The 10,826-nt window shown below is 37.4% G+C and overlaps 3 protein-coding genes across 4 annotated transcripts in view; 2 read left to right on the top strand and 1 right to left on the bottom strand.

The window, feature by feature from the left end:
* On the top strand, positions 717-2,587 carry LOC18768743 (protein SCARECROW). Its single transcript, XM_007200717.2, has 2 exons — positions 717-1,617; positions 1,749-2,587. Exons 1-2 carry the CDS (start codon positions 826-828, stop codon positions 2,493-2,495), a joined length of 1,539 nt encoding a protein of 512 aa, XP_007200779.2. The 5' UTR covers positions 717-825; the 3' UTR covers positions 2,496-2,587.
* On the bottom strand, positions 3,686-9,420 carry LOC18767837 (TBC1 domain family member 15). 2 transcript variants are annotated; one of them, XM_007199394.2, is made up of 12 exons: positions 9,201-9,413; positions 8,568-8,726; positions 8,240-8,335; positions 7,879-7,982; positions 6,829-7,037; positions 6,200-6,322; positions 6,032-6,120; positions 5,034-5,139; positions 4,858-4,955; positions 4,382-4,627; positions 4,195-4,275; positions 3,686-4,055 (listed from the first exon to the last, which is right to left on the bottom strand). In XM_007199394.2, the coding sequence occupies exons 2-12, from the start codon at positions 8,673-8,675 to the stop codon at positions 4,041-4,043; spliced, it is 1,275 nt and encodes a 424-aa protein (XP_007199456.2). In that variant the 5' UTR covers positions 8,676-8,726; positions 9,201-9,413; the 3' UTR covers positions 3,686-4,040. The 2 variants fall into 2 exon arrangements, with proteins under 2 accessions (XP_007199456.2, XP_020426393.1); XM_020570804.1 differs by lacking the exons at positions 3,686-4,055; positions 4,195-4,275 and having other exon boundaries at positions 4,511-4,638; positions 9,201-9,420.
* Positions 9,675-10,826, top strand: part of LOC18767838 (60S ribosomal protein L14-1) — a 1,870-nt gene continuing 718 nt past the window's right edge. The window contains exons 1-3 of the mRNA XM_007200650.2: positions 9,675-9,858; positions 10,316-10,445; positions 10,549-10,661. Of these exons, the coding sequence (XP_007200712.2) occupies positions 9,754-9,858; positions 10,316-10,445; positions 10,549-10,661 (348 nt within the window). The 5' untranslated portion in view covers positions 9,675-9,753. The remainder of the gene's footprint in view (positions 9,859-10,315; positions 10,446-10,548; positions 10,662-10,826) is intronic.

Here is a 10,826-nt window from a genome sequence, read left to right as displayed (position 1 = left end):
TCGACCCATTCATACTCAATTTATTTTGGGAATAATTTATTTTGGTGTGTCGCCAAAAATGTCTTTTCCTGTGGGCCAATATGCCTCCATATAAGAAACAATAAGAAACAAAATATTTCAAACAGTACATCTAAAACCACAGACTACAGTAGAGACAATCCAAAAGTCTGAATATGATGAATTTTTAATTTTTTAAATTAAAATAATATAAATTAATTAATATCTTAATTTATTCACAGCAGCCATCATTAACAGTTGCCCTGAAGTATTTAGTGGGTTAGTTGTTTCTTTCCTCATCTTCTTGATTTGTAATTTCATCTAGATCTAGATAGAATATGGGTTATATACATATATGGATAGTGACATAGTGTTTTATATAATTACAACACACTTCTAATCAAAGTAACATTAATCAAATCGTTGATAATCTAGCTGAAAACCCAAATTAACTAATGAAAAATATTAGTTCATTTCTCTAGAACTAGAAGTACTCTTATCTTTCTGCCAATTGCCGTTTGATATGCGTGTATAAATTGTTTTTTTTCCTGCCAAATTAATTAATGGAAAATATTTTCATCATGATCATTAACCAATAATATATAAGAAAATGACTACCTGACTGACGTGGGTCTTGGCTTGTAGCATGCTAACCTTTTCTGTATGTCTTGGATATGCCGGCCATTCCTTTCCATCAAATACCAAACAAGTGCCAAAATTCTGCTATGTCATGCACAGGACCTTTTCTCTGCCCACCACCTTTAAAAATAAACTCCTCCTATTTTCTAACACCCCCTTCATCACCATCTATCTTCATTTGTGATTTTGATGAAAGCAAAATTTGAAATGGCTCATGGAACTATGAATATGATCCAATCCCATGAACCTTGGACTAACTATCCCAGTCCTGTTGTTGGGTTTCAAAATAATCCAACCTCCAATCCTTTCCCCATTCCCAAGCCTATTGAAAACCGGTTTGTAACCTTGGAGAGAAGTGAACTCTCTCAGTGGGTGGAGCATATCACCAAACAGCTCATAGACGACTTGCCTGAACCCGCCGCCGCCGCCACCACCACCACAGACACCTTGCCAACATCCGAGGACTATTTTGTCCCGTCATCTCTCTCCACCGACTTAATTACTCCGAGTAAAATCAGCCAGAGAAGCTATGGTGATCATGACCATGAGCTTCAATGGGGGAATGAGCTTCAACTCCATGCAGATAACAACATTAGGGCAAGAGGGATGAGCAAGCTTGATGAGCATGGCTTATCCCTAATCACCCTCCTCTTCGAATGCGCGGTGGCCATCTCTGTTGACAACCTCCCCGAGGCCCACCGGATGCTTCTTGAGCTGAGCCAGATGGCCTCGCCGTATGGGCCATCATGCGCTGAGCGCGTGGTGGCCTATTTTGCCAAGGCCATGACTAGTAGGGTTATCAACTCATGGTTAGGCATTTGTTCTCCTTTGGTGAATTACAAAAGCATTCATAGTGCTTTTCAAGTCTTCAACACTATCTCCCCCTTCATCAAGTTTGCCCACTTCACTTCCAACCAAGCCATCCTCGAGGCCTTTCACCGCCGAGATAGGGTTCATATTCTTGACCTCGACATCATGCAGGCATGTGATTTATCCAAATACTTTTATAATTTCTCTTGATATATATATATATATATATTGATATATTTGGTCGATATTTATGTGTTTTGAAACATCAACTAACATCGATGTTGAATACTTTGTGTGCGCAGGGTTTGCAATGGCCAGCCTTGTTTCACATCCTCGCGACACGAATGGAGGGCCCTCCACAGGTGCGAATGACCGGAGTGGGAACATCATCAGAAAATTTGATGGAGACCGGTAAACAGCTCTCGAATTTTGCTAAGCGACTAGGGCTATCCTTCGAATTTCATCCAATTGTGAGGAAAATAGGTGACATAGATGCTTCCATGGTGCAAGTAAGGAGAGGGGAGACTCTAGCCGTGCATTGGCTGCAGCATTCGCTTTACGACGCAACCGGCCCCGATTGGAAAACAATGAGACTGATTGAAGAACTAGCACCAAGAATTGTGACATTGGTAGAGCAAGACATGTCACAGAGTGGCTCATTTTTGGACCGTTTTGTTGGGTCACTACATTACTATTCGACCATGTTTGATTCACTAGAGTCATATTTGCCTAGCGACAACCCTAGCAGGCACAATGTGGAGCACTGCCTGTTTTATAGGGAGATCAACAACATTTTGGCGATCGGGGGGCCGGCGAGAAGCGGGGAGGACAAGTTCAGGCAGTGGAGGAGTGAGCTTGGGGGAAGAAATGGGTTCATGCAAGTAGGGATGAGTGCCAATTCAATGGCTCAAGCTCAGTTGATATTGAACATGTTTCCTCCTACACATGGGTATAGCCTTGTGCAAGGAGATGGGACTATTAGGCTTGGGTGGAAGGATACTAGTTTGTATGTTGCTTCTGCATGGACTTGTTCTCATGCTTCAAGGTAGCTATGGCTAGGCTATATAATTACAATAAAAAAATTTTTGGGTATGTTTTAGAAGTCTCGAGACCTTATGTAATTTAGAATTTCACCTCAAGAACTATGTGTTTTTTTCCCTTTCAAAAAGATTAAATTAGGTTTAGAGAATGAAAATAATTTAAAGTTGGAAACTGATGCACTTTTTTCATTATCTCAAGTTTTTATGTAAGAAATTAGGAATGAGTGAAAACCGTAACGACTTCTCCTAAAAATAAATTAGGGGATGGATCTTAAAAATTACATTCCAATTCACTTTAACAAATTTTCGATTCATTGACAAAAATTTCAAGTTTGTGTAGACTTCTATTTATCTGAAAACTTGGGATAATGAAAAGAAAACAAACAAAATTTATCATGGTTTACAAGGAAGGAGCTTAATTTGTTAGTTTACCGATAATATAAAGCAAGATTTTATTTAGTCAAAAACAATTGAGCTCCTTCTTTGTAAACCATGATATTATTCCAAGTTTCCATAGAAATAAAATTTATGCAATGAATTGTAAACCACCTCTATAAAGAGCAGAAAACACACCCAAAACAAAACAAACAAAGAAAATCCATTCGAGAATTCGTCTAGGTCAAAATGTCATCTTAAAGAACTGTCCTTTGCATGTTCTTGTTGCTGGTGGCTACCAATCTTCTGTTCACAGAAGCCACCTTTGACCCGTTGTCATCTCTTCAGGATCAACTTCCACCAACACCAGGTCATGCTTGGGATAATTTTCTTTTCTATAATGTTCCACATTGTTGCTTCTCTTTTTTTATTTATTAAATATTTTATTTATTTATTTGTATCTAGAAATCGTAATGTTCAAGTCTTTTGTTTGAATTCTTATTAGTTTATTAAAATATTTATTTATTTGGATGCAGGGTGCCCTGGCCCATGCAAGAAATACTGCCTCAGCACTGCAGTTCGAATTCCAGTGTGTGCAAGATGCTGTGAAGATGATGACCTTGTGATATAAAATCATGGCTGTGATAATTTTAAGGTTATAGCATATAATTGCGAATAGACTACCACAGCTGAGGTGAACCTCAAAAATCAAAGTGCTCATCTTTGTTTTTGTTTTTTTTTTTTTTTAATACAAGCGATATTGGGAGGGCTCATCTTTGTTTTGTTCTGAGCTTTGCCACCCATATGACCAGGGAAAAAAAAAATTGTAATGCAAGCTCATAATGCCATTGCCAAAGAAGCATTTCGTTCAAATTTTATATTCTATAACCCTAGTTACTTTGACTTTACATAATATGACACCATGCTTCTCTGTTTTCTTCTCTCTCTGTGTTTTCTATATGGGGCAAGTATGCAAGCCGATGCCCAATTAGGTACATTGCTTCTCTGTTTTTAGAGAGAGAGAGAGAGAGAGAGAGAGAGAGAGAGAGAGAGAGAGAAGTACAAAGAAAACATGACAGAAAAAAAAGTGATGAGAAAATTGAAGGTCCCATGTTGTCACCAACTCACCAACACCTGGGTGCAAAACTTCGGTAAACAGTTGATATCCCAGGAAATTATCTATTGCTTCACAGTCTGCAAGCCAACAAATCAGTTTCTAAATCAACACTAATGATATACCCAAGAAGATGATTACAAAAAGAAGAGAGCCTTTGAGAGAGAGAGAGAGAGAGAGAGAGAGAGACATAAACGTGATAAAGGAGGAAGAAAATACCTTGAGGTACTTTTTGTGAATCCTCAATGCCTCATTACATGCCTTTTTAGCATCCAGATTCCCAGTTATGTCACCTAAGATCTGGAGACCAATATGAGATAAATGAAGACACAAATATAAGTAAACATGAGTGTGCACCTGCACCTGCACATGAGAGAGAGAGAGAGAGGGAGAGAGAGAGAGAGACCTTGACAACATCATCTAGACCCGTAGCCTCCTTTAAAAGTTGCTTTTGCTTGGTCTCAAGAACACTTGCAACAAGAAAAACGGAAAGTGCACCATGTTTTTCTGTGTATCCTGTCTTCACAATGTTTCTCTCAAACTTGCCGTATTGCTTTAGTTCTTTGTCATTTACATTAGATGGTGTGGCGCCACCACTTGGCACTTCATATGATGAGAAAATGTTTGGGTTGTATTCCATGGCCCACATCAGCTGAAACCAATCTATATTACTGTCTTAAAACAAGCTTATGAATGAAGAGCAAAGAAAGAAACTCCAAGACATTAATTACATTCAGATTCATGAGACCTAAAATTTGAATTCACATCAGAAATCGACAACATGAATGCAAACGAAATCTCATCCATCATCCATAAGGAAGTAGCTATTTATCAATAAAAGAGAACCCAGTTAGGGAAATGAAGTACAGTTTTCCTCCTCACCTCCCAAAGATACAGTGAATCCACAAAGGAAAACTCTCTTCGGAACAGGACCATCAGCATGCGAAATGCAAATAAATACTCCCCACCATCTAGATCCTCTGACAATAAAAAGGAAATGGAGTTTTAGCTGAGTACTAAGGACCTGTGTTAGTGGACATGCATAAAGGAAAACTTACCGAGGTGCTGATGAAGTTTAGGATCAATAGTTTTGATTACTTGGGAGAGTGTGCTCAGCTGAGATTGCACCCCAATCGAACTAGCACTGCACCTAAAATTTTCTCTCTGTTTTCGAAACAAAAGCAGGAATCTGAATTATACCCTAACAGAAGCATATCACAAGCACCAAACATTTAACACATCATTTTAAATAAATAAATAAATAAAAAATAATCAGCCTCAAGGTCCCCAAAAGACCATTAACAGCTTTCTTGTCATCCATAGATTTCTATCAGAGCGGAACTAGAAACACCAGATGAACAAAACTAAACGAGTCTTTAATTAGTCAATGTACGAACCAAACCCAACTATTCTTCAGAACATGTTGAATGCAATAATTTGACTAAGGTTTAAGAGTTGATTTAACTATAGCAACTTGCATACTTTTAACCTACTTTTAGTGCCTAAGATTGAATCATGTTGGCTAATCAGAGCCACTGACTAGAGCACTTCCGCTTATTATATTGTCAAGAAATCCATTTGCAGTGTTTTGTAAGGAATCAATTTCCAAGATACCTTCTAGTGCTGCCAATCATCCATCTAAACATCCTCACATCCATTCTCAGTACATTTTTCTCAACTGCCCAAAGGGTGTAAAATCACTTCAGGCCTTCCTCTTGTCCTTCTAAAGCCTTCTACTCTTAATTCACTTCTCCATTTTGGTGTTCTGACATCCATTCTAGTCTACATGATGAATTTGAATAGTCAGGACTCAGTCTACATTTTCATTAAATTTGTGTTCATAGTACAAGGAAAAAAATTACCAAAAGAATAAGAAAACCAAAATTGCTCATAATGGTACTAGAAGGCAATTACTAGATCCCAGTGTCATTATCTACTACCTGTTCGGAATACCTCATAACAAGTTCATGGAAAATTAAAAGTAGAGGCAGTCAACACTGATCCATCCAAACATGCAATTCATAAATAGTATCATCAAGGGAAGAAATATTAATACCAGCCTTCGCATCGCACGTTCGAAACACCAAAAGGCATCTGCTTCATTGTCAATAAGAATTACCATTGGCGAACATATATCATTCATTCCTGCTCACAAATGGCCATTATAACTGTCACCTATACTATTCAACTTTGATAGAATTCACTGAGATTCAGTAACATTCACCTTGAACATAACCAATATCATTGTCCACCCAAGCATAAACTGAAAGAATGTCCCAAAGTTTTGCCTGATGAGCTTGACTCTCATAAAAGACAAGTGATCGATCTGTGCGAACAACATCCAAACCTACAAGCCAAACCCCCCAGTTGAACTCGAGTTAACCACTGTTAAAGTTAACACAAGTTAAAATAACCATAAGATACCAAAATAGATAAGATTCAGAATTTGAACTATAAAAAAAATATTTAAAAACTAAATTAAATATTAACAAAAGGTAAAATAACCATTAGATATCCAAATATATATGTCTCAGAATATTAACCATTATGACAAAAGTTAAAAAAGTTAAAAAGTATCTTACATATCAATGTTGGACATTCATGCATGAATAATAAGTGTAAAACATGTCCCTCGAGAAAAGAAATACAGAAGTGTCAAGTTAAGTTAGTGTTCTGGTTTTCTTCCTTAATCAGTTAAAGGACATTTGTTGATCATTTTACAGAAAGCAACACCCAAAAGAGTGAAAACAACAGAAAACTGAGATTTTATCAAATGGTAAAGGGTAGGTTGGATCTTAGGGTCACAACTTATCCAAAGAATGTAGATTTGCAACACGTACAACAGATATATACCAATTTGATGTAAGAAAAGCTTCCACTGAATCACTTTCTTGTCTGAAGTAGCATGGTTTGCATCCCCTCCATTGTTACTTATATTGCCATTTGCTGATTCTTCTATTGGTTGGCCATCATCTGTGATGATTGGTGTTGTAAGAAATTTTCCACTGCCAATAACTGGAACCATCTTTTGGCATTCAGATTTCAATCTGCTGTACTGCTCCCTAAAATGGTCAACGTTATACATGAACTCACGATATTCAATCAAAATAAAGAATGCAAGATGGACAGCATGCCAATAGGATTTTTTATTTAAAGGAAAAAAAAAAAATCAATTGGAATATGGAAAACCACTTATACCTATATGGCAACTCAGATGAAGAATTTTATAAACTAAGGCTTGAACCTTAAAGGGCATATGGCTCACAAAACAAATGTTCAATGGGCTGGAGCATGATGGAGAAGACATAACATGTATGTAGGTGAGCATGAATAATGCAAAAACAGTTGTCATAAAAAAGAATCTAAAGCACCTGGATGGCATAAAGATTTTGAAATTTAATAGTTTAAAAAATATATTTGAACAAGGCAAAGCATGAAACCAAGTACAGAGTAAGCAAAAGGGTCCCAATGATCCAAGGAAAACCAGCTTCTGAAATCAATAGCATCTATTGAACCACAGAAATATGAAGATCAGACAAATCTGGATGATCTAAAAGCCATGAGAGGCACAACCTAGAGACACCATCTTGAATAGAAAAGGATTCTCTGCCCCTTCAAAGGCTGCTCATCCCTGTTATATGCCATATCAAAAAATAAAGGCACTGCTCTCCAAGCCTCACTTACCTGCATCCCTCTTAACTTCCAAACAACTACAGCACAGTCTTAGGTATAACACTAAAAGAAAAACTAATATAACTGAAACCCCTTCTTGTAATTAATATAACCCTCTAAGCATGATAGAGATAGCATATGAGGAGCGAAGTATACTCTGCTGTTTTTGATAGTGCTTAAATTGAGAGACATATTCTACATATTAAATCAGAATTAAACAAAATGTTTTACCTCCGGCCCTGCCTGAGCTGATTCCGGTCATCAAATGTGCTATTTGGATCAAAGCAACCTAACAAGAATTCCCAGACTACACCTTTGATTGCAGGATGGACACCCTAGTATAATAAATGAAATAAGAAGATATATACTTAATATCATACACATACAATTTTAACTTTCAATACACCAAAGGAGAAACATGTATGGTGTATCTAACACCACCAAGAATAAAAATATATTTGATGTGTTTTTTAAGAAAAATTGTATCACGTTTTTGTTATACCCTACATCTACACGCCAACAGAGACATAAAACAACACCCCAACCCCCCAACAAATCCCAAACAAAAAAATATAACATAGGAGAAGGTTACCCCTCGTTGGATTCGTCTTAGTACTTTGGCTATATCCAAGTGACCGTCTTCAGAGAAGGCAGCATGCCATCTTCTTGCACTAAGAGTTTTCCCAGCCTGCAAAATTTTAAAGTTTTAAACATGGATCATATACATCCATAGAAGTACAATAAGTAATCATACTGTGATTGAGCATTAGTGGTGCATAACCCAAACTTTGCAATGGAAAAACACTAGAATATTATGTTAGCAGCAATAATTAAAGTCTTATAGAAGGTGGTGTTGAACTGAATTGTGTTATAAAACTAAACAATATATTAGCAAACAAAATGAAGTGAAAAGGGCACACCCTGAGCCTAAACCGGGTCTTCGGGACATCAACTTGGCATTCTGGTCTAATTGGATAGAAAGCATCCAACTCAGCTGTCGAAGCTTTCCTCATAAAAAACAACGCCATTGTCTCTCACAACCAAGCATCCAAAAATCAATTCAATCACTTTCAGTTTTTCTTCGGTTGGGAACCAAAATTAAAATAAAGAGTCAGTACCACTTAAACATAAACAAACCAGAAACACTAAGAAGATCACATATAGTCGAATGATGACTTAAAGGGAAGCAACACAAACATATAGGATCCGAACACATTACCATCCAAATGGTACAAACAACCACCATTATACCCAAAATCCCAGATTTTCTCAACATTATGATTTATATCATCCCTATGAAAAATGCAAGTTTTTACACGTCAATATCTCAAAATCAATTTGTATGATAAACCCAAAATCCCCTATAACTTAATATTCGTTGTGATGAATCAAGTGAAATATAATTTGAACACTAAGATTCCAAAGATTGCATTTTGAACCATCCATCCTATAACAAAAGGCCTTGAATCAAGAGAAACCCAGATTCACATATCTTGTTTTGTTTCTACATATCACATGCATACAAAATCATTCAAACATGTAGATTTATGTACCTTCACTAACTGGAGTCTTAGAAATTCAAATTTGAATTGAAAATGCTTCAACCTCCTTGAGCTTTCTTCACGATGATAAAAATCACACAAGAGATTAGAGAGAGAGAGAGAGATGGGAGCGAAGAAGACGCGAAAATATTATAGAAAAGGACGTTGCGAATACATTTGCTTTAACGGTATTTTTTTAATTTCACGAGCCCTTTTTTGGATTATAGTTAGCCCAAAGCGGCAACAGCCAGCCCCCACCATTTTTCACTAAGCCTGACTCTGTCAAAACGAAAACCATTGGGGCACTTATTCAAATAAAGTATAAATAAAGGTCCTAGTTGTAAAAATTAGAATATGTCAGGGCACGCAAGAAAATAGAACTATTCTTACACACTCTAGCCAATAGAATTACGACCTAAGAAATTCTACGATAAACTCGACCGCAGGTGATTGGGCTCATCTTAAACAAAACCCTATTTCTTCACATCTCAAACCCTAGATTGGCCTCTTTCCTCACTCATCTTCTCCGACTCCTCTGCCCGACCTTTTTCAGAGGATCCGAAAAATGCCGTTCAAGAGATACGTTGAGATCGGACGAGTGGCTCTCGTCAACTACGGGAAAGACTACGGCAGGCTCGTCGTGATCGTCGATGTCCTCGACCAAAACAGGGTATGTTGTTGCGTTTATTTACGCAAATGCCTTTCTTCTCAATCCATTTAGGTTCAAAGTTTTCTACTTTACCATTTAAACTTGTGATTAAAATAAAGGGTATGCGTTTGTTGTTTGTTCAATGCTGGTTTACTTTGAAATAGATGGGTTGTGGAATATTTACAAGCAGCACAACATAGCACACATGCATTTACCATTGAATACTTACAAAGTGTAATGCTTTTTCACAAAATAAAATAAGTTAAAAAAATCGGCCTAGGCGCTAGGCGGGAGGACACCACCGCGATTTCACCCTAATCGTTAGGGGTAAGCGCCAGGGAGCTAGGCGGCTCCTGGGCGGTTCTGGGGTCTGGGCGGGTCGGTTAAGCGTGTGTCATTTGATACTTAATAGTGTCGTTTGATACTGAATATTTAAGTTTGATGTAAGAACTTAGCAGACCTGCATTTTATTTTGCAGGCTCTTGTTGATGCCCCTGACATGGTGAGGACCCAATTGAATTTCAAGAGGCTTACACTCACTGATATTACCATTGACATCAAAAGGGTTCCTAAGAAGAAGACTCTGCTTGCTGCCATGGAGGCTGCTGGTGAGTTTTGAGTGATTATGGAAAGATGAGGATTTAAGTCGTCTACTTTTTTATTTCTTTGCGTGTTCCCAACTGAGTTGAGTTTTCAAATTGTGGTTGGCAGACGTAAAGAACAAATGGGAAAACAGCTCGTGGGGCAGGAAGCTGATAGTGCAGAAGAGAAGAGCTGCACTAAATGATTTTGATAGGTTTAAGCTCATGTTGGCAAAGATCAAGGTGTGTTTTTGATCTCTCAAACTTGTATTATCCTGAAAAACTGAGATTCCTCTTATTTTTTATTTGTAGTTTGTATGTTAATAAGCATTTTATTCGTTGGGTGAGAGAGGTTGATCAAACCTTTGAGGGTTAGGTTTTTCATCCCTTTCCCCTTTCCTTTTCTCC

Source organism: Prunus persica, chromosome G8 (genome assembly GCF_000346465.2).
Source record: "Prunus persica cultivar Lovell chromosome G8, Prunus_persica_NCBIv2, whole genome shotgun sequence".
Lineage (NCBI taxonomy): Eukaryota > Viridiplantae > Streptophyta > Magnoliopsida > Rosales > Rosaceae > Prunus > Prunus persica.
The sequence above is the reverse complement of the archived record's forward strand: the minus strand, read 5'-3'. Positions and strand labels throughout refer to the sequence as shown.

What these genes read in the sequence shown, in the direction of transcription:
- LOC18768743 (XM_007200717.2), top strand. Translation starts at nt 826, where the DNA reads ATGAAAGCAAAATTTGAAATGGCTCATGGAACTATGAATATGATCCAA. An exon ending in TTGACCTCGACATCATGCAG is followed by an intron (nt 1,618 to 1,748) that starts GCATGTGATTTA and finishes TTGTGTGCGCAG; the next exon opens with GGTTTGCAATGGCCAGCCTT.
- LOC18767837 (XM_007199394.2), bottom strand. Translation starts at nt 8,675, where the DNA reads ATGGCGTTGTTTTTTATGAGGAAAGCTTCGACAGCTGAGTTGGATGCT. An exon ending in TAAGACGAATCCAACGAGGG is followed by an intron (nt 7,983 to 8,239) that starts GTAACCTTCTCC and finishes TTATTATACTAG; the next exon opens with GGTGTCCATCCTGCAATCAA. An exon ending in TAAACTTCATCAGCACCTCG is followed by an intron (nt 4,956 to 5,033) that starts GTAAGTTTTCCT and finishes TTTTATTGTCAG; the next exon opens with AGGATCTAGATGGTGGGGAG.